Here is a 23,416-nt window from a genome sequence, read left to right as displayed (position 1 = left end):
AAAAAAATGTTTTGTTAGGGTACAAAGTGAAAAAATGTTTTGTTAGGGTGTAAAGTGGGAACTGTTTTTTTTTTAATTCCAACCCCAACGTGTGATATATTGTTGGATAGGTATTTAAAAATGAATAAGGGTTTACTAAAATAGTTTTTTGATAATGTCAATATTTTCGGAAATAATCACCCATAAAGGAAAAAAAAAATGTGTCCCCCCCCTCTAACTTTTGAACCATATGTTTAAAAAATATGAAAATAATCACAAAAGTAGAACTTTATAAAGACGTTCTAGGAAAATTGTTTTGAACTTCATAGGTTCAGTTTTTTAGGTCTAAACTAAGGTAAAAGTACCGGTACTCGTGATATTTATTGGCAATGAGCTAAGTTTGAAAGTGGCATCTACTGGTACGTTGTCGAGCGAGGTAATTTTACGTGTTATTTTTTAAATAATATATACATTTTAAAAAACTTTTGGAAGATTCTGCACTTGAAGCGATTGCCCTACTACTTATGTCTACGGTAAAGCTTACATTGTGATGACTTATTCTACAGTTACATGGTTTGTTGTGCGTCAATTTTGGCAAAAAGGCGTTGGCATTGACAATAATGGAATGAACAAATAAAAACATTACTATACTCAAACACACACCTGTTGAATAGGAAAAGACACTAAATTTAATTTATATACGAGGATTTTTCGCATTTTTTAACGTCTTATTATAATGGCAAAGCGGATGTGTATGAGTAGTAAAAGTAGATAAAATAATAACTGGTAATAAAATTAAAATAGGTAAAAAATCCAATACTGATAAAACATGGTAATAGTAAAATATATTGTTAAAAAATAATATTTCCTAATTTCTAAGTAAGGCCGTTAAAATGATTTTGTTTAATAATACTTATTATCTTTATGAAGGCCATTGTTGCTATAGCTGATAATTGTGTATGATTATATTTGCTCACAGACCAACCCCTATAGACATCTATTACAAGACGACTCGCGGTGGCCAGCCTTCCTAGTATTTGCACTGATATAAGCGCGGGCGCTCGCCGTGCCCGATCAGTATCGACCAAGTAACAGACCCGAAAGCAGCGCGTGTTTTTCGCACAAAAAAATTGGAAAAGGGTATTTTGATGCCTTAAAGATGTCCACCTGTAGTGTGAAATGATGTGGAAAGGTAACAAGAAGCTCAAGTTTAAAAACAGACGGCATTACATTCCACAAATAAGTCATATTTATAATTTATTCAGAGCCGGCATAGGTCAACTTACATTGGCCACTTACGCGTCAGTAGAGGGACAGTCATACTTCTGTCCCTTTTCATCTGGCGCGACTGCCCGCCGTCCTTGAAAAATTGCAGGGTAATCATGATCGCGCGATAAATGATAAAACATCGGGCCGTCCCTATTGCACTTACAAATAGTGCGACAGGGACGGCCTGATGTTTTTATCATTTATCGCGCGACCATAATTGCCTGCCATGGTATACTTAAAACTACTTATATTAAACATTTGCATTACCATTCGTATAAATATTAGTTTAAAATGATGGATGAACATTCGGAACTAGTATGAACTTCGTAAATAATTACAATGTGTCTAATCGTATAAAGTGACTACACATTGGCCATATTTATTGAATATATTTTATATCATAACTAAGTTGTGACCATATAATTTACATAGAATTTATAGTATTGTTTTGTCATTAGTCGGGACCACACAGACCACGGGAGCTAGTCAAATCGCGAGGCAATGTGCTCGTGCGGCAAATGTCCAATGTGGATGTGCCTTGGCCGAGGCAGGTTGCTCGGCCGAGCAAAATGCGCGCACTGCGTCGGCCGCGGCACGTCCACATAACACGATAGCCGCGCGAGGAAATTGCCTCGCTCTGTGTGGACCCGGCTATTTTATTATTAAACATTTTTGTAAAACGGAGATCAGGGGCCTATTGCATAACAATTTACAACTCATATTACAAGCGGTAGTCCCCCTCCAATTCATTTTATAAGAAAGAGAGTTCCACTTGTAATACAAGTTGTAAATTGTTATGCAATAGGCCCTATATCGTACCTAACGGTGGACCTATTCGACGTGAAATAGACTAATACTTAGACGACGCAGTAATAGTAGATTATTTTAATTTTACCGTGATCTGTAACCACAATGATGATTTGTACACTACGTCTAAAAGATGAAATTATAGAGGTATTAGTTATTCAACGTACAGTATTATATAGTAAAAAACTTTAGATAACATTAAATATAACTTGATATTGATTGGAAAAAGGTATTATTTTAGATTTGATTTTGTATGATATTACTAAAATTAATTTAAAATTGTAATTCAATGATTTGTTAAGTAGGGACATACTAAAATTGTAAAATTGCATTGTATTGTATATTCTTGCATTTTTTTACTTCATCTAAGTGATTTTAAATATCTATGATTATACTAAAAAATAGGCGAATGATTCAAGTGTCATGATGGACGTATAAAAAAAAGACAGCTTAACATGGAGATTTAAAGAGGAACTATTGAATAGCTATCAATATCTCTATCAAAGAAGTTCAGTATAACTCAATTATCAGATATTATTTAAAACTACTTAAAATCGCATCAGGTTGTCTTTTAGTAACACGTGTTTTTTTTTTAAGTTCAAAAACACTGGTCAGTCGTAATACTAGCTTCATTTATTTGCTGAAAAATCCTAGTTAGGATTTGTCTTCACGTTTTTAATATAGCATGAATAGTTTTTTTTTTCAGTCTAGTGTTTGATAGTGTTTGTTTATACTCTAGTCAACCAGACATTAAAAATTGCAATGACAAATTTAATTGTAAGTAGTTTGTTCATATAACAGTTCTAGTAGTACAGGGGTCCATTTCTCAAAACAGAAAGTTACAAGTTACAAGCGGAAGTCTCTTTCCAACTTGTCATATTAGACATTGACTACCGCTTGTAAATTGTAACTTGTAGCTTCGAGAAATGGGCCCTATGGGTCCATTTCTCAAAACTAAAAGTTACAAGTTACAAGCCGAAATCTTTTTCCAACTTGTTATATTAGACATTGACTACCACTTGTAAATTGTAACCCCCTGGGGCCCATTTCTCGAAGCTACAAGTTACAATTTACAAGTGGTTGTCAATGTCTAATATGACAATTTGGAAAGAAACTTCCGCTTGTAACTTGTAACTTTCAGTTTCGAGAAATGGGCCCCAGGTCAATTCACAAGAGTTGGCATGAATGGGACGAATGAGTAAAAGGAAATATCGGTACGTGTGACAGCCTAACCAATAAAATAGTGGCTCTTGACAAACACGACTATATACCGACGCAGGTGTCACACAATAAAAGTTTCGTTTATTCCATTCGTGCCAACTTTTGTGAATTGACCGGTATTCTGCTATGTCTATGCACCTATAGCACATGATTGCGCGACATAGATCACACGTCTTCTTCTAATCGTACTAATGACATCAGGCAGGCAAGCATGGTCACGTGATAAATGATAAAAACATCAGGTCGTACTTGTCGCACTATTTGTAAGTGCGATAGGGACGGCCTGATGTTTTATCATTTATCACGCACCATGCTTGCCTGCCTGGACGGGTAGTCTATCTCGCGGCGACATACTCTCACGCCATGTGCTAGGCGGTTAGAGGGCACATGTAACCGCACTAAACTGTCAATATAACAATATTTGAATGCATAAGTTCTACAAGTCAGCTAAATATTTCTGTGTGCAGTAATAGCACAGTACCGCTACGCACGTGATCCACAAGGCGCTCCACACCGCGCGGGGCGACGTCACCGCCACGCGCGCGGGCGGCGCGGGGCGGGCGGGCGCGGGGTGGGCGGGCGCGGCGCGGGGGAGGGTCACCTCATTCTGATGCGCCAGCACCGCACTCGGCCGTCACTGAGAGAGAAAACATAGTTATAAAAAGATCTTCAATATACCCTGTCAAACAAGTCTGTCAGTAAATAAGAACAAAGAACTATACACATCCTTTTCTTTAGGGTGCTAGAGAAAAGGATACCTAGAATATATTTTTTACCTCATTTAAAAAAAAAAAACTGGAAAGTCATGTACTGCTTCGGGTGAGACTTGTACTCACGACATCTGGAGTTCAAGTCTCACCAGAGGCAGTACTTTTCCATTTTTAAATTTATTCTAAGCCTACTGGCATCGATTGCAGACGTTTTTGCTTGTCAAAAAGTTATAATAAATTATTTATCAGGGATGTCACCGTTGGTCAGTCAATATTGCGATAATTCAACACGATTAAAATCTACTTATCTCTTATGTTCTCAAAATGATTTAAATGATATATAATAAATATACAGGATGATTCAAGAGTCGTGAGCAGGAGTGAACAGGATACTGGAGAGGGTCACACTGAGCAACTTTCATAATCGGGCAACACTGAATTCTGTTTTTTTTTCTTAACTATGACTTAATTGATAGGTACTTAATTGGAAGCTAATTATCAATTACGTTCTAATTATGACTTAGACAGTTAATCATCAACCATCAATTAAGTCATAGTTAAGAAAAAAATCACAATTCAGTGTTGCCCCATTATGAAAGTTGCTCAGTGTGACCCTCCCCAGTACCCTGTTCACTCCTGCTCACGACTTATGAATCACCCTGCATTTTGAAAGTTTAAAAAAACCCTTCACAGGTAAGGCAGAAAATACTTCTTTTAGTTTAAATATGTAAAGTTAGTATCTGTAATAGTTTGACCGACATTTCAGTGTCAACATATTAAAAAAAAACTTGTCTCGACCGAAAGTTCGATTCGGTGTAAAACTTTTGCCGACGGGCGCGGTGAAGTAAAGTTATAATAATGGTATTCAATAACATGATTAACTTACCTAACTATGTTTATAACACAAAATATAATGAAATAGAAAAATAAAAGAATCCGAGGAGAAAAATCTACAAGAACATGTATGTACCTACTCAAATCGGAATCCGACCAAGCTATTGACAATAAAACTTATGATATTATCTATTTTATTTAAAAATCAAAATTGTACCAATACATTTAGGGCCAGTTGCATCAACCACATTTGACAGACACATCATCGTCACGCGGCAGACGTCTATGGAACTTCCCATACAATAAAATTTAACGAACGCTTTAACGGTGTCAGGTTTGATGCAACCGGCCCTAATTGTCAGAACTAGGTAGGACTCCTTTATTTGTAAAATAATCACAATAGGTATGGTTAAGTGTGAGTAAGTAAAACATCGAAAGCTAATATTAGTGACTAAGACAGTTATAGAACAGATTGTAGGGGAATGTAATAAGCACAGGCTAGCCTGCAGTGATGCGATGAAGCGGCGGCGATTCGTGATACTAAGCGACACTGAAAAAAACATCTTGTAGGTACCTTTTTTTTCAATACGATTTTTTAGTTTTGATGTACGGAGTTCTAAACAACGATCAAATGAACTACAGTGATAAATATCATGGAATAAAAGTGATGTTTCCTTAATCTTAATGGTTATTTTAAGAAATAAGCGTGAAAGATTTCTGCGTCTTACTAACTACAAATAAATCATATAACAATGAAATGATGTCCTGGCAGCTAATAGACAATGAAAGAACGTTCAATGTATTTTAATTGTAATTGTTTGATATTAAACATTCACTTTTCGGCTAAGGAAACTCGCAAGGATACCGGATCCATTCCGTTCTGGGTTAATGTTATGTGATCAGAGATTTCGTAAAAACATTGCTGACGTGATTTCTCGGGAATAGTTAGAAAAATTAGGCATAAAAAAGCGGGGAGTAATTATCTAGATTGTGTGCAACAAGGTGTAATGTGTAGTAGATTGAAAGTTAAGAGCTGTCGGTACTCTGTCCAACCTTGTGGCGTGCCTCAGGAGTCTTGCAGCACTTTAAAATGATAAGAATTTAAACAAATTTAAGTTTTATTTAAATTTAAACAAATCGGCATATTTTGTACAGTGACTTTTTGATTTTAACTCCCGACGCAAAAACGACAGGGTGTTATAAGTTTGACGTGTCTGTCTGTTTGTCTGTCTGTGTGTGTCTGTCTGTCTGTGGCATCGTAGCTCCCGAACGGATGAACCAATTTAGATTTAGTTTTTTTTTGTTTGAAAGCTGAGTTATTCGGGAGTGTTCTTAGCCTTGTTTCATGAAAATCAGTAGACTATGTCGTTTTTCAAAATTTTAATTTTGTGGTTAGGTTATTCGCTACTTTTTCAAAAATAAGCAGTATTTCGGTTGCATTATGGAATGTCAAGGGAGATCAGCCGTTATGCCTATAATCTGTGCAACAAGGCGTATGTGCGGTAGCGTGACAGCTACGATAGCTAACAACTGTCTGTCTGTCCAACCTTGTGGCATGCCTCAGGAGTCCTGCAGCACGCGCCACACTCGCACGTCGCCGCCGCTGCAACACACTCACAGTTAAGGCCGTACTCGGGAGAACTCGCATGCGAGTGTCATAGTTTCACAACATTGCAGTATTTGATTGTGTAATTTGTATCTAAAATCGGATGCGAGTTCGCGCCCGGTCTAAACGAGGGGTGGAAAGAGAAGAGTCTAAGAACGTATTGTATGTCATACATTTCACGACGCTTTTCTTTCCGCAAAGACGCTAATAGATATTTTTGCATCAGGTTTCATGAGTCGGCCGAACAAATATAGCCCTAATAAGAGTTTTGAATGATTCACGATTATTTTCATTAGATCCCGGTCAATATAAGTCTAATAAATATAGCCCTATTGTTTTTTTTTATTATTGGTTTTTATGAGCCGGGCGGCTGTACGCCCTTTGCTCGTTGAATAGACTGTGCTCTATACGCACGGTACGATACGGGGTGCGCAGGGCCAAATAAGTATTGATACTCTTGACTACATACGTAATGATTCCCCTCACACATCGATAGCGCGATGTAGAAATCGGTTCAAACTGCGCCAACTAACGGTTTATGAAGTCAACATTCTTCCCAACAGGGTTGCCAACCGTAAAGCAAAACTTCCTCGTACGTATGCAGCTAAAATTCTCGTATTTAGACTTTCAAACCTCGTACATATAAAAAATATTATTATGCATCGAAAACGTGTTTAAAACAAAATTAAGCATATTATACTATCGCGCGGGACCACTCCGTAAAGTACCTAAGAAATGATCGCACCGCACCGCGTCTGTGGATTTTTTTCACGTAAGTGATAGCGATAAAAAAATAACACTTTCCCGCTCTCACTTTCGTGAAAACATTCCAAGGTGCGGTGCGGTGTGGTTGTTGAAGCGATAGCTGCCATAGACAATCATCGCGTAAATGGTGTAAAAAGATGCAAAATAGGCTTGTGTCGTTCACGAACTATGAACTGTTAGGAATAAAATCCCATCAATGACCGAAATGAACTGAATCTTTCCGTGGTCTGAGAATCGGTCTTTGCTCATTTAGTTCAGTATAGGATCGGCGAGCGCGAGCGGTTTGGATCGAGAACGAATGTGTGACTGCGCCGACCGAGAGCGAGAGCTACTTAGCAGAGCAACAAAAAAAGTCAAGTTTTCATATTAAACTTCGGTTACTTACAACCTTTCGGCCCGGAATGTTACTATCTGTGGACTATTCGTATCATTTTGACACTATTCGGTCCCATTCGTTCTGATCTTTCCGACCACTGGTCGCTGGTCTGGCTGAACTAAATGAGCAAAAGACCTAAAAGAGCGAACTAGTTCGTGGGAGCGATTGAACGAGATCGGAGCGCTCCGATCAACGAACGAAACGGCACAAGCCTAATGCAAAATGCTAATAATATATATCCAATTGGCCATATTATCAAAATCTCGTACAATTCGTACATATTTGTACGAGGTTAATAGTATCCTCGTACCTCGTACGTAAGACCGTAAATCTCGTATTTGTACGAGGGACCTCGTACGGTTGGCAACCCTGCTTCCCAACCATATACAGCATCCCCATTAGACCCAGAGCCCAGGCCCGCCAGACCTTCCTCAAATTCTCAAGGATGAAACTTTGGGACAATGTAGAGTTCATATCGGCGTTTAATGTGTGCATATTTTCTAGTTCGGCCCATCGGCCAATTTTTTGCTATCAAGTGATGAAGGTGAAAAAAAAAAGGGCTTACTTTCCTTAAATTCTCAAGGCTGATTTTTATATATGTGTTAGAGCACGTTGTTAGAAATTGGTTATCATCAATGCCAGACCGTTTCCGCCGGCCATAACTTTTACCAGACGCGACAAAGTTGGCAAAAAACGACTCTAACTTACCTCATTTTCTCAAGCCTGATTTTGATATATGATACGCAGGGACACGCTTACAAATGGTCTAGTTACGGGTCCCTGCGTATCATATATCAAAATCAGGCTTCAGAAAATGAGGTAAGTAAGTTAGAGTCGTTTTTTGCCAACTTTGTCGCGTCTGGTAAAAGTTTTTGAAAGTCGCTTATTACGTCAAGTATACAATATACACGTAGCTTAATGTAGAAAATTCTAGTTTTTAGCTTTTATAGACCCGGAATATTTCAATTCTACTAATGCTCATATCGAAACTTTAAGTCGGTCTGGCGGATGGTTGGGTCCATCCGATTGGTCTGGCTGCTTACAAACGGTCTGGTTACAGGTCCCTGCGTATCATATACCAAAATCAGGCTTGAGAAAATGAGGTAAGTTAGAGTCGTTTTTTGCCAACTTTGTCGCGTCTGGTAAAAGTTATATTTATAATAAAATACACATGTACTCACGCAGTGTAAATAAAATTCATAGCTTAAAATTAATCTTGCACCACATATAAACTTTAATTTTTTTATTTCCTTAGAAGTAAAATTTTTGAAAGTCGCTTATTACGTCAAGTATACAATATACACGTAGCTTAATGTAGAAAATTCAAGTTTTTAGCTTTTATAGACCCGGAATATTTCAATTCTACTAATGCTCATATCGAAATTTTAAGTCGGTCTGGCGGATGGTTGGGTCCATCCGATTGGTCTGGCTGCTTACAAACGGTCTAGTTATAGGTCCCTGCGTATCATATATCAAAATCAGGCTTGAGAAAATGAGGTAAGTTAGAGTAGTTTTTTGCCAACTTTGTCGCGTCTGGTAAAAGTTATATTTATAATAAAATACACATGTACTTACGCAGTGTAAATAAAATTCATAGCTTAAAATTAATCTTGCACCACATATAAACTTTCATTTTTTTATTTCCTTAGAAGTAAAATTTTTGAAAGTCGCTTATTACGTCAAGTATACAATATACACGTAGCTTAATGTAGAAAATTCAAGTTTTTAGCTTTTATAGACCCGGAATATTTCAATTCTACTAATGCTCATATCGAAACTTTAAGTCGGTCTGGCGGATGGTTGGGTCCATCCGATTGGTCTGGCTGCTTACAAACGGTCTAGTTATAGGTCCCTGCGTATCATATATCAAAATCAGGCTTGAGAAAATGAGGTAAGTTAGAGTCGTTTTTTGCCAACTTTGTCGCGTCTGGTAAAAGTTATGGCCGGCGGAAACGGTCTGGCATTGATGATAACCAATTTCTAACAACGTGCTCTAACACATATATAAAAATCAGCCTTGAGAATTTAAGGAAAGTAAGCTCTTTTTTTTTTCACCTTCATCACTTGATAGCAAAAAATTGGCCGATGGGCCGAACTAGAAAATATGCACACATTAAACGCCGATGTGAACTCTACATTGTCCCAAAGTTTCATCCTTGAGAATTTGAGGAAGATCTGGCGGGCCTGGGCTCTTGATCTACATGATGCTCAGCCCAAGGATTCTACGTCGACACATCGTTAGCACGATTTAGAAATCGCGTCACGCAGCACAGCGACATCTAGCGAACAATGTTAACAACTTACTTCCCAGCCGTATACAGTGTATCCCCGTGGTGTCCAGCCTTTAACGCATGAGGCGCGTCTTGTAGGGACGCAGGCGGTGCGGCGGGGCGCAGGGCGCCGCTCCAGAGCCGCAGCGTGGCGTCGCGGCCGCACGACGCCACCAGCGCGCCGGTCTCGGCCTCCCACCCCACCACGGCCACGCCCGTCACCCAGCCTTTGTGGGCGTTCATCACGGTCTGGGGACAGAGAAGTATGATCATTTGGCGTCTCCGTAAACGAAACAAAGCTGTTTTATTTTGGAAATAGAACTAGTATATGTGAGTGTCTTGTCAGAGAGACTTCAGTGTCGTCGATTAACCTCCCAGCAAACTGACCCTTGACAACTTATGTGTGGTGAAGCGAGTTGTCAGTGACTGGACTTAGCACCACGCTACGTTGTCCGACTCTTTCAGTTTTTGTTTACATTTACAATGACATTTACGAATCAGATCAGCCCGACAGGTTCGGCGCTGTCTTCCTGCCCTGAACCAGCTTTAATGAAACCATCCTTTTCTATTTAAGGATTCTACATCGACATTTCGTTAGCGCGATGTAGAAATCGCGCCACCCGGCACAGCGACATCTATCGAACATTTAGGTCAACTTTTTGAATACTTACGTGTGTGAGCGTATTGTCAGTGAGACTCCATCGCTTCAGACTGGAGTCTCGTGATGCACTGAAAAGAGCTGAGCCAGAGAGCGCTAAAGCTTGAACGCCGTCGTAGTGTGGAGGCTCTAGTAGACGCCGATTGCAAGCCTCCCAGCCTCCTGAGATGATAATGTTATTATAATTATTACCGTTTGCGTAACCGTTCAAACAAAAGAACGTTCGAATCGACCAATTAATGACTTCTTTTTATTATAGAAAATGTTGTACATTGGTAGAATAAAATAAACTAGTAGCTCTGTGAACTGTAACCTCACGATAATCTTAAAAAAGTAAAAGTAAAGAAAAAAATCACTACACCACTGTGATCTGTCAATTACTACACTACACTACACTATGTTGTGCCAATTTCAATATTTTTAAATATTCTAAAAAACTAGTCCGACATTTTTTTTTATTTAATCATAAAATCTTGTCATAAACTTTCACAACTGATTAATAATCGTGATCTCATGTCGTAACGTAACCGAATGTTCCCCACTCGGAGAAAATATTTTAGAATAAATTGTTTAGGTCAAAAATATGTGTTCATAATCATTTTTAACCCCCACGCAAAAACGACGGGGTGTGATAAGTTTGACGTGTCTGTCCGTCCGTCCGTCTGTCTTTCTGTGTGTTTCTGTCTGTGGCATCGTAGCTCCCGAACGGATGAACCGATTTAGATTTAGTATTTTTTGTCCGAAAGCTGAGTTAGTCGGGAGTGTTTTGGTTATCTGGTTTTAAATACAATGAAGCGTACCTGTGTCTTGCGGACACATGTCCAAGCGTCCGAACGTAGTGGTCCTTAGAGCCTGTCGCTACCAGGTCCCCGGCGGGCGCTCGGCCTAATGCCAAGCACATGACTGCCGCCGCGTGCCCGCTCCAGAGCTTGCAGACACACTCCATCCTGCAAAAAGTAACCGGTTAGAATTACATGTACATTACGGATTTAATGTCATCGGGTTCAAAAGTGTATCTCAACAGGCTTCGTCAATCACTAACCCCTTTATTCATAAATGCTTACTATGTTTGTCCCTTTCTGGCGTATTGGTTTTATCAAAGAGGATCGAGTATTATAGAGTTTACTGTCGAAGTAAAATGTGTAATCACAGTGCATAGACTGCCATCTCTTGACACAGGCTTAAAACTTTTGAACCTCAGTTTTGAAAATTTGGCCCATATTCTTAGCTTGATATGTGTTAAAATGTCAAATATTAATATTAGCGCCATCTAGCTGAGCGTACCCGAAGGTGTAATGCCATTTAGGTCACCTTACCTTTTCCTGTGTGGTACTGAGGTACGTGTTTTTCTTAGACTTTATCTGTCTATACGGAGCCGATTTTTATCGGCTTGTCAACTTTAGTTTATAAATAAGGCCTTCCCACCGAACATAAGCCGTTTCAAACGCGATCATGACACTAACAGTGTTGTCTCGTTGAAGAAGATCTGTTGAACTACGTACGACTCTGATCAATATCTGATATCGGATCGCTCAAAAGGAAGAAAATTAAATTTGAAATCTACAATCTTCCGATCTTCTTATGGAGAAGCCTCCACTTTTTTATAGGTTTTCACTCACATGCGCAGATCCCAAAGCCTAAGTTTGTCCCCTGCGGCAGTGTACAGCCGCCTCGGGGACGCCAGAGCGAGAGCGGTGATAGCCACCTCACCCTCTCCTCCTCTAGCTGCCAGGACCGCACCTACAGTTCCTGACGACCTGGAGATCACCACCAACTCACATGCGCAGATCCCAAAGTCTGAGTTTGTCCCCCGCGGCGGTGTACAGCCGCCTCGGAGACGCTAGAGCGAGAGCGGTGATAGCCACCTCGCCCGCCACTCCTCTAGCCGCTGGCACCGCACCTACTGCTCCTGATGACCTGGGAAAATAATGTGTTGAGTTAGAAAAATTTTACTTTGATTATTTTCCGAAAAATTTTACTTTGATTATTTTCCGGGAAACCATAATTTTGTGCGTCGTCACTACACACAAAAGCCTAATTCAAATCTAACGTAGTCGTAACCGTAATCTGATGGAGCGGAGATGAGATTATACCCATAACTCTTCTCTACTCCATTGGATTATAGTGGAAAGGCATGCTACTTAAGTTCACCGTGATGATTTTAGTCACCAATGTCTAGTTAGCTCGAGTACACTCATCGCTATCATTGAGTCAGGGGTCTACATTTTTCTTGCTGACGCCGTGGACCATGCGAGCTGGCAACGTTGCTCGGGGCTTTATGACTTACCACAGCGTGTGTACAGGCGTGCGAGTCCTAGTATCGAACAGCCTGACCGCCGCACCAGCCGCACCAAGCACGAGGCGCGAATCTCCGCCCTCCGCAGCCGCCAACGCGCTGACGCCGCCGCCGCACCAGCCGCGCCAGGATTCCACGCCGCAGCGGAGGTCCCAGCCACGGATTGTTCGATCTGGCAACATAGCATTCTGCATCAGGGATATGCCATAGCTCGTACATAAAGTCACGCCATATAAATGTAAAAATGTAAAAATTACACTTGCATTAATGTGTACATCGGGCTTTGCGAATGTTTTGCTGCCACTGAATTACATTTAGAATGAAAAACTTTCAGAGATATTAGCTTCGTAAGCTCTAACGCATAAAAACACTAATTTGTTTGTTTCTGACAAGTTTTTAGCGGCAAATATTTGAATGGCGGTTTGAATTCATTACTCCAACAAAAGCCAAACAAATATGCTACTTTCCTCCTAGTCAAATCATCTTCTTTTTAAGAACTGTCAAAACGATTTTGAACGATTTGCTAATATGGAATTAATATGAAATTAAATTTAGTGACCTCACGGTCAACTGATTTACTTTATATTAATTAATTAATTTATTTATATATTTCTATCTGATTCCTAAAATATAAATTGGAGTAAAAAATAACTTCTGTCCCTGTGTTTCTTATAATTATCTCATCCTTTACTTCGTGCATGGTATAAAATATCTTATTTTAAGTACAGTCAAGTTGCCTATTATATCGAGAATACGTACCAACACCTCCACTGTACAGGATATCCGGTGCCACAGCCAATGAGAGCGCGGCACCAGCATGTCCTTCCGCTATGTGTGTGCATTGTAACCACGCACCGCTACCGCCACTGACCCGCTGTAGAAAAATATTAAATCGATCAATTGTATACATATAAGCACTTTAAAGAAAAGCAACACGAGAAGGAATGCAGTAGTCAAATTGAATAATCAAGTTGATGCGACATAAGTAAGAGAATAAAAATAGTTCCTGTAACCTCACTGCTTACCGGAGCTACTCTGCAGAATGCGTTTACTCTGTTGATTGTCCCCATCGGTTGAGCACAGGGCACACAGACATCGTCATCTCATGTTTGTTTTGCAGCAAGCTGCGGAATGACGACGACTTATTCCTCACCATCACCTATATCACTATGAAGAGTACTACAAAAATACGAGTGGTGTTCGATGCGGTCTCCTTGACTGACCCCATTGGCGCCTCATTCCTAGCCTGAGCAAGTCGTTAAAATACATCGTCATCCCGTGCTCATCTCGCGGCGCCTCGAGACTCAGACAGCTAATTCCTCACCAACACATCTTAAATACCGGAAAAAATAAGAGTAGTGTTTGATGCACACCTTAGGTGCGATTTCCGTGACAGTCCCCATCGGAGCTTCATTTGACTCCGGGGCGAGTCTCAGCAACACGTCATCGTTCCGTACTTGTCTCGCAACACCACGCGAGGTGGACTGTGTACTCCTCACCATCACCTGAACCTCTTAAATAAGCACAGAAAATGATACGAGTAGTATTCGATGCTCACCTTAGGTGCGATTTCCTTGACTGTCCCCATCGGAGCTTCATTTGACGCCGGAGCGAGTCTCAGGAACACGTCGTCGTCCCGGCTCGTCTCGCCGCGCCGGGGGACGCCGGCGGAGTGTCGCCGCTCGCCTCTCTGTGTTAGTCGAAGCGTTAGGGAAGCAAGCATAATGGGGTGTAGACATGAACACGGTAAAGGGACTTACAGATCGGGTGAAAAGTTCACTACGATTTGGTATCATTTGATTTCAGTGTTATAAATTATTTGGTCTATAAATCTCTTTATTTTCAGGAATGCAATTTTTTTATTTACTAGGTCATTATAGTATGATATTTTAACAGAAGTTTTTTTATTATATGCACCAGTAACTTATACAAACTGTATTTTGAGAAGAGTAGATGATGAATATTTGAATAAAGATTTTGAAATCAGTAAATAATTTAGTATCAAATATTCTAAAAAGAGATGTAATTATATGTCCCCGTTAGAATGTTGTACAAAATGTAAATATTATAAAACCTCTTGAATGTATTTATTACGAAAATGTATATGTCAAATATGATCGAATGTACATATATTAAAATGATCAGTGTTGGTGTAAATAAATTTGACAAATTAATGACAAAATGGGAGTGAACACCAAAAGTAGCCACGGCATGGCAAGTTTGACATGTTACGTAGCTATTTAGGTAAAACAAAAGCGACACACATGGTATGATTTAGCAAAAAAACACATAAATGACTTTGACTTACCCCCGGGACTAAATTTATATAATTATATTATAAGCATTGCGCTATAATCATTTGGTTTCGATATAAATTATTTTGCTTTTTTAACAACACGTGCAATACAATTAATATTACTGTAACTGATGAATACACATATCGTGTAACAAATATACGCTACGCTACGTGCAAAATACCAATCTAAAGACAACATTTTGTCACTACAAAATAGTGCTCTTTAAACACAAAACTTACTACAACTACTACAAGTAACAAATTCAATAGTTTATCTCTTATACTACGATATTAAGGTACAAATTCAAGCATGCAAGGGTGCCGTGCAGATGCAAACAAAAACAAGCATATTTCAACTGTTTATTAATGTCTATATATACAGACCTACTTATACAGTTACATACACAGCTACCTCGTTAAAGCTAAGGTTACATTGTGACGTTATACACCTTAATATAATGCCAATGCATCTACGCCTTTCACTATATACATTAATAATGTTTCCGTCTTTGTCTAAATATTCCCGAGATGGGAAGACTGATGAAATAAAATATATTGATGGATAAATAAGAAATGTCTACGTTTATATGCAGATGCCAAAATACAGAGTAAATATTTAACCAAAAAAAATATTGTGCGTCGGAAGTGAAACTTCGTAATGTGGAAATGAAAACAGGAAGGGTTCTTTCAAAATTAGAGTTGGCAACACTGAGCATTGAATGTTCAACGCTGTCAGTGAGCGTTACACGTTCAACGCTGTCCGTTGGAAGTCATGGGAAGTTTCACTTCAATAACTAAACTAAATTGATACTACCAAATGACTAAAGCTAAGAGAGATTTACGTTTTAAGAAAATCAACTCATTATTTTAGAATAAGTAGCAGTGGCGGCTGGTGAAAATGTCTGCTATGCAACACTGAGCAAAAAGAAACCTACTTTAACACTTTCGAAACCGGGCTCTACGCGGCGCTACGACATTTTCGCTACATACGGGGAAACCCATGTAATCGGCTACGCTTCTACGAGCGGTGTGCCCGACAGTCGGGTTCTTGGTAGCGAAAGTGTTAACGTTAGGTACTTTACTAGTAATCAATTTTAGGCAAGCCGGTGGGAATCGGCTTGTATGGACCAGCCGCTGCTGATTCATTTACTAAATTGGAATATTTCGAGTAAGTTTTTTTTGTGAAAACATTTATCTCTAGGTTAATGTATTTAGCTTAGCTATAATAAAAATCTAACTTTTAGTGGCATCATAGTATAAATTTGACACTAGCTAATAATGATTACAGTCTTAAAACAAAATATAATTGAAAAGTTAAAGCTTTTAGTACTTAATCCTACTGGCGTAGTTGGCAATTGGCTGGTTGGCTAATAAACTATATTACAACAAAGAAAATGCAATATTTACGCTTCAAGCTATACAGTTCTCCTTTGGGTTGATTAGTAAGACTAATATTAACATATCTGCTACATTGCCTGCACACCGCCTTATTAATTCCCATTTTACTTTTATCTCCTACAAGTAATTAATCAAACGATTTACTTAATTTGTGACCCCGATCTTTAATTCTGTACCCATTTTATATACATTTATTTTAAACATCTATACCTATCTCATATAAAACAAGGTTTAAAATAAACTATGTACTAAATTTTCCATTTTGTCTTTCACGCTCTTCTAGAGTAACTATATCAGAGCGACAGGACAACATTTTCTTTTCTAATAAAACTATCGTGAGACACTGACATATTAAACATGTAAAATCGGGTAACTCACGTAAAATTGTCGAAGGTCGCTCGACATGTTTCGCTCCGTAACGAGGAGCATTTTCATTGAGCACGCGCGATGCCGATACCAACCGATCGATACGTCGGGATACCATCGGCATCGCGCGTGCTCAATGAAAATGCTCCTCGTTACGGAGCGAAACATGTCGAGCGACCATCGACAATTTTACGTGAGTTACCCGATTTTACATGTTTAATATTTTCTTTTCTGTTTATAATGAATTCATATCCTTTAATTCAACTTATTTTCTCGTGGATTTAGAATCTCCATTTAATTGTTAGAATAAATTATACTAATTTCGCCCCCTCCTCCATCCATTGCCTTAAGCAGCACTGCTAACAAGAAAGATAACAGCAAAAGTAGGGGCCATTTTGTAGTTTAAAAGGCCAACCACTGGGCAGCTAATCAAAAATGAGTGCAGTTGTACAGCACGGGAAGCATGGTCGCGCGATAGACGATAAAATAGCAGGCCGTCCCTATCGCACTATTTGTAAGTGCGATAGGGACGGCCTGATATTTTATCGTCTATCGCGCGACCATGCTTCCCGTGCTGATGCCTGTAATAGAGATACTCGTGAGTGTGCAAGCAACGTGATGCAGCGGTTAACACATGTACATTCAGCTACGTGCGTCCTCCGAGCGGCGTCCTCAGTCCTCGACTATGTTCAGGTCGGTCAGCAGGCTGCAAGCAAGCACACGCTTGAGGCCCGCGCCAACTTCACCCCGTACCCGGCCACCATTGTATAATTATATACGATCGTGCGTTCAAGTTACGTTGATTGAATGTGTCTTTAATAAACATATGTACACAAATACGTATGTACACTAATAATAATAGTGCATTACGATACAAGTGCGGAAAAGAGGAAGATCGAAACGAGTGGCGATAAATAAAAATACACAAGGGAGTGTACTACAGATGGCCCTCCGAAGTTTCGACCTCACAAGAAATGAACAACTTCTCGCACTAGTGCGTAAAAAAGCGCCATCTGTACTGAAAATGTAGAGTTATAGTTAGACCAAGATATTATAAGTTCAAACGATGTTATAGCCTCGCTTGTGCAACGATTAAACGTCATAATTTTATTGAAATTCGACGTTTAAAGTAACATTTGCACCGGCGAGACCGTTAAAATCGCTGCTAGTCACTCATATGGTGTAGAAAAGAGTTTGGTCTTATTACGATGTTGCCATTTTTAATGTCTATTCTTTTTTTGTCAGGCTGTATAACATATACAATTGGATGCACCTTAAATTATTGAACGCACGATCGTATTATTTTGTACTGTAACCTAATCCTTAAACCTTGCAGTTTAAGTATAAGTGCTGAGATATATTTGATATCCAGTTTATAAATGGAGTATTTACCTTTGTTTATTCAGTAAATCTTTAAAATGTATATGCATAGGTATACTAACTATATGCACTTATTAGTATGCGTCAAAAGTGAAAATTAATTTGAATTCAGTTACATATTATTCGTTGTTACCAGAATACATCTCAGCACTTTTACCTATCCTAAAAGACTAAAGAATACTTAAACCGCTAGCTCCCCTTATATCCAGCTCTAGTCAGAAAAGTGGCATCGTGTGAATTAATCGCTACTCGCCAGTTATGCTTTCATGTCTCTTACACAGCTTGAATAATAATCATTTCTTTTTTCAACAGTACCTTTTGCGAAAAAAGATTATTAGTAGGTGGGCATTTTCGCGAGAAGAATCACCAAAAATATTTTTTCTAAGGTAGGTAAATTTTATGTCTTCCCTACTCAGAATCACGAGCTCTTTCCATCCTAGGCGAAAAAAAGCGTACCAAGTTTAATTTTTCCACTTTGTTGATTGATTGATTCTGAGTAGGAAAAACATAAAATTTTCCTACCTTAGAAAATATATTTTTGGTGATTCTTCTCGCGAAAATACCTACTAATTTGTTTATTTGTCGAACAGAAATACTAACAAAGTAGACGGCCCCTAGGCGACATAACCAGATGAGATACATGGCTAATTTTAATTAAAATCTTTAAAATCACTATAATTACTATTTTTCATCCGAAATTACCAAACGATAGGTATGTTTCGTTTTAGGGCATAACACATGCATGCATGCAAAAATAAATCGTTTTACAACTTTTTCATCATAACATTATTCTGGCCCTCTTCTGAATTACTCCTAAGGTACTTGTAAGAATAGTTCTTTAGGCTTATAATTTTAGTTGATAAAACTATGTTATATTGAACTATTTTATAAAGTTTTATATAAGTAGTTTCGTGCTCAAAAGTAAGATGTGTTATTAAATATACAACGTAAGAACATGATAAAAGAAATGTTAATGTTATAAAAAGTAGACATAAAAACATACCAGGCGTATAGAACGACACCCATACTACATTACATAGCACATATACCCAAGCAGTGTACCATGCAAATGTTCCGAAACAGACTAACGCCGTACGGTCGCGCGAATTGCATCGTCTATTCCATATCGATAAGGTTTGATTTCGTATCGCATCGCCGTCGCGCGACCATACCGTCGCCCACGCAATAACATGCATACTACAATATAGGTACACATTGAATTTAAACTTGGTAACTTTCGCAGCAAAAATGGTTGTAGTCCATGGCTTAGAAATACATAAAGAAAAAAAAATCTATGTATCATCTCTATGTACAAATTTATTCATAAACAAATTTGTATGCAAGGGGGTCTACGTTTTTTAAAGATCTCACTATTTATATTTATTTATGTGTGTGTTCTTTATTTCTTTTGTGCAATAAAGTGGATTTGTATTGTATTGTATTGTATTTACTTTATCTTTTTGGCGTTTAATATCAAGATACTAGTATTTAGAATATAATAGAATAATGGTTTATTCGTGAGCACACATACCATAAACCATTTACACTCCCGCCAATAAATTCATACTAATATTATAAATGGAAAAGTGTGTATGTCTGTTTGTTTGTCCGTCTTTCACGGCAAAACAGAGCGACGAATTGACGTGGTTTTTTAAGTGGAGATAGTTGAAGGGATAGAGGGTGACATAGGCTACTTTTTGTCTCTTTCTAACGCGAGCGAAGCTGCGGGCAAAAGCTAGTTTTGGATAAAAATAAACTTTTTTCTAGTATTCTAAAATACGTTCGATTAATAAAATTATCGACTGACCATTTTTCTTGTGTGGTAGAATTTATAACAAAGTCTCAAAAAAAAAAAAAAAACTGTGAAAGTTACCAAGCAATATAATCATACTATATTCGAACTAATCGAGACACGAGTCTCACTTAGTCCAATAATGCACTTGGTTTAATACTTCAAAGCATTCATAGACTTTATTCCCTTGTAATAAAGTTTAAGAAAGATCTGATGTTGATAAGGGTATTGAAATGTTTCATTTCGTAGCCCAACATATCTGTAGAACTGCAGTACAATTTACAATCACTAACTAAATAATGTGATTTTCGTTATTTTGTTAACAAATAAAAATACCAAATAAGAAAGACACAGCGTATAGAAACAGCTACAGCAGTTCCATAGGCAAATTGAGCTACGAGAGTTACAATAAAAAATAAGATACGTACAATGATGCCGGTTTCGCCAAGCTGTGCTGCCTCCTGATTGGACGAGGGCTCTCGGGGGGTGGGGCCCGCCGTGAGGTTAGCGGCGACGCGATTGGTTGCAGCCCTCTGGAAAGGTGCGTGACGTCACAGGGTGGACAGAGGACATTTGTGACAGTGGAACGTATAAGTACAGTTGAAATTGTGTTACTTTTAATGCACAATCTAACAAATAAGTTAAAAGTCTAATAACCGTGTGCTGATAGTCAAGTATTAAGACAATACATTAAGATGACATAGACTACTAAGCCTAAAATACTGGTGCTGACATTAATGAGCCCTAAATCTACTAGCTTGAAGATACAGTGTACCTTAAACTGCCACGTTTGGGTCGAGAGTCACTTGCAGTAGTTGTAGCGGTATCGCTGTGTGAAATATTTAATCAATTACTGTATAATTTGAATTTCATTTTCCTTAGTATTAAAATTTATAAAAAAAAAAAAATAGAAAACCTCCCTTTCCTGCATTATTATTGTCAATTTTAGAAAACAACTTTAGACGCATGTAATTGTATACCCTGATGTTGAAATCCTACGTCTCTTCAATTGATTATGATAGTATTATAATGTGATGAACTCGCTTCTAATAATCTACAATAATTAAGGTCTAATTTACCCTCAATCGCTAGATCATAGCCTCTTAGAGATCGTTGACATTATGTCGGATGTAGGATCCTGATTGTAACCAAAGACCTTTACAGGGGACAGCGCAATCACATTTTTGCCATACTAAATTGAACCTTATCACTGAGACAGAAAGGTGATCGTATCAGACTAGCGAAAACGGTCCACATGAGAGGGCATTGTTTGGGCTGGTGTACCTCTCGCACGTGTGGCCAGTGTTAATGAGGTTACCATAGTAGTAGTATTTTTATCTGTATATTGCCTGACTTTATAACTTCTTATATTAATTTAGTGTTATATTCAAACTAGGGTTTCGATATATTTTAAAGAATTGGCAAATAATTATAATGTAATTATTTTGATGCCAATAAATCAAAGATTTGTATAATCAAAAAATACCTTCAATTGGGTATTAGTAGATTTGGTAGTAACTTTGAAAATTGACTGGTATCCCCAATTAATGACAGTGATTACGTCACTGAATAATGTTGATATTGTCAGTAAGTGCGAGAGGGACACCAGCCCAAACAATGCCCTCTCATGTGGACACACTTTTTGAACTAACTACTCATTCTGGCTTAACTATAAATCTGTGATTGTGACCGGGTGTCGGCGCCTCTATTTCCACACTTCGGGTGTCGGGCCCGCTATTCAAACGGTTCGGTCGGCGGTACGAGTGGTTCGGGCGGTATTGGATCCGACACCCGACTAGTGTGAATAGCGCCATACTTACTCCTAGGCAAAGAGGATCGAGTATTATAGAGAGTTACTGTCAAAGTAAAATGTGTAATCACAGTGAATAGACTGCCATCTTTTAACACAGGCTTAAAACTTTTGAACCTCAGTTTTGACAATTTGGCCCATATTGTTAGCTTGATATGTGCCATCTAGCCGAGCGTTCCCCAAAGGTGTAAAGCCATCTTGGCCACCGTACCTTTTTCACTAGGGCTTTGAGGTACGTTTTTTTCTTCTATACGGAGTTACATATCGTCACTACTTTTGAAAAAACTTGTATCTTCGTCTGTCAATGAAAATAAAATTGTAGTAAGTATGTATGGAATGCATATAGACTTACTGCGTTTTAACTTTGAGGAACAGCGTGAGATACGAGATTTTTCTAAAGTAGTGACGATATGTCTTTGCTCCTAGGCGCTCGAGACCCGACAAGGTTTTTATCCGGACATGTCGGCTCCGACACAAAATCAGCACCGGGAAGTGTGAATAGCTTCATACAAAACGTTCTGCCACCAGAACGTCCAATTAAAATCCGGATCGGACACCCGTGAACCAGCTCTTACAGATAAAGTAACTAAAAGGTTTGCTGGAGTCAGGACCAAACCACTGGATTGAACTGCATTATCCCAAAGTCTTTTCAACTGAACGTCTTTACTATAGCAGGAAAGTACGTGAAGCGATTGAAATCAGGAAACATCGTAATTTCAATTAAAATGAAGGGCAAGGGATTTCATCTTCGTCAAATCCAGTGATTGGCAAGTGTAAACGTAAGAAAACTTCCGGTCCCATACCATCGGATGTCGTGAGTGTTGTATGTAGGCAGAGTGGCAACCCTAGCGTAATAGTGAGTAATGACAATCAAGTGCGGGTAGTTCGAAAAACTCGTACAGCTAGAAGATGTTGATACAACTCCCAGCCAGTCTACCCGTGACCACGGACGTAATGTCACGTCATGTCACGTCACATGTCACGGACGTAATGACGAACGAATATAAACGTAAGTTTTACGCCATTAAGTCTCGTTTTAATTTAAAAATATGAGTGGAGATCGTGTTAGTTTAAAGGTGTATTTTACCTCAAGCTGCCCGGCGCACTGGGCACGCGACTCAGCGGTATGGGCTTCGGGGATATCGGTTCGTATAAGGATTGCGTCATCACGTCAGGTTCCGTATTTTCGCTGCCATACACGCCCAAGTCTCGAAGCCGCACGGATCCACGGCGAACGCTGAAATGAAAGGGAAATATAAAGACTCATGTAGGTGGCAACAAAAAAAAACTAAAGGGATTATACTAGTAAATAGGTGACATATTAGGCCAGATAAGATCTGGTATTCTGCAGTCTGTAGTCTCCTAAATGGAGATCTTTGGTGCACGAAATAAGGAGCTCATGTGGTGCGACCAGGGCTCGGATACCGGTAAAATTTTCAAACCGCTATCATCTACTTGCGGCAAAACCTTTAAATTTCGTTTTTGCTTGAAAAACCATTATTTTTAAACCGGTTTTTAGGGGAACGCTTTCATAAAGGTTTCGTTCGATTAACCGGTTTATTCCGTAGCATGATAGGTAATTA

General features: G+C 38.8%; 1 protein-coding gene across 1 annotated transcript in view; it reads right to left on the bottom strand.

Moving 5' to 3' along the window:
- Window positions 1-3,895: 3,895 nt before the first annotated feature.
- Window positions 3,896-23,416, bottom strand: part of LOC125225300 (kinesin-like protein KIF21A) — a 112,328-nt gene continuing 92,807 nt past the window's right edge. Inside the window, 13 exon segments of the mRNA XM_048128943.1 lie at window positions 3,896-3,913; window positions 6,368-6,423; window positions 9,872-10,086; window positions 10,509-10,657; window positions 10,857-10,858; window positions 11,296-11,442; window positions 12,275-12,412; window positions 12,783-12,963; window positions 13,551-13,665; window positions 14,350-14,432; window positions 14,435-14,481; window positions 20,452-20,556; window positions 22,921-23,070. Of these exon segments, the coding sequence (XP_047984900.1) occupies window positions 6,381-6,423; window positions 9,872-10,086; window positions 10,509-10,657; window positions 10,857-10,858; window positions 11,296-11,442; window positions 12,275-12,412; window positions 12,783-12,963; window positions 13,551-13,665; window positions 14,350-14,432; window positions 14,435-14,481; window positions 20,452-20,556; window positions 22,921-23,070 (1,375 nt within the window). The 3' untranslated portion in view covers window positions 3,896-3,913; window positions 6,368-6,380.

The sequence above is a fragment of the Leguminivora glycinivorella genome, chromosome 4, assembly GCF_023078275.1.
Source record: "Leguminivora glycinivorella isolate SPB_JAAS2020 chromosome 4, LegGlyc_1.1, whole genome shotgun sequence".
In the NCBI taxonomy this organism is placed as follows: Eukaryota; Metazoa; Arthropoda; class Insecta; order Lepidoptera; family Tortricidae; genus Leguminivora; species Leguminivora glycinivorella.
Note: the sequence above shows the minus strand (reverse complement) of the source record. Positions and strands in the feature narration are given on the sequence as shown.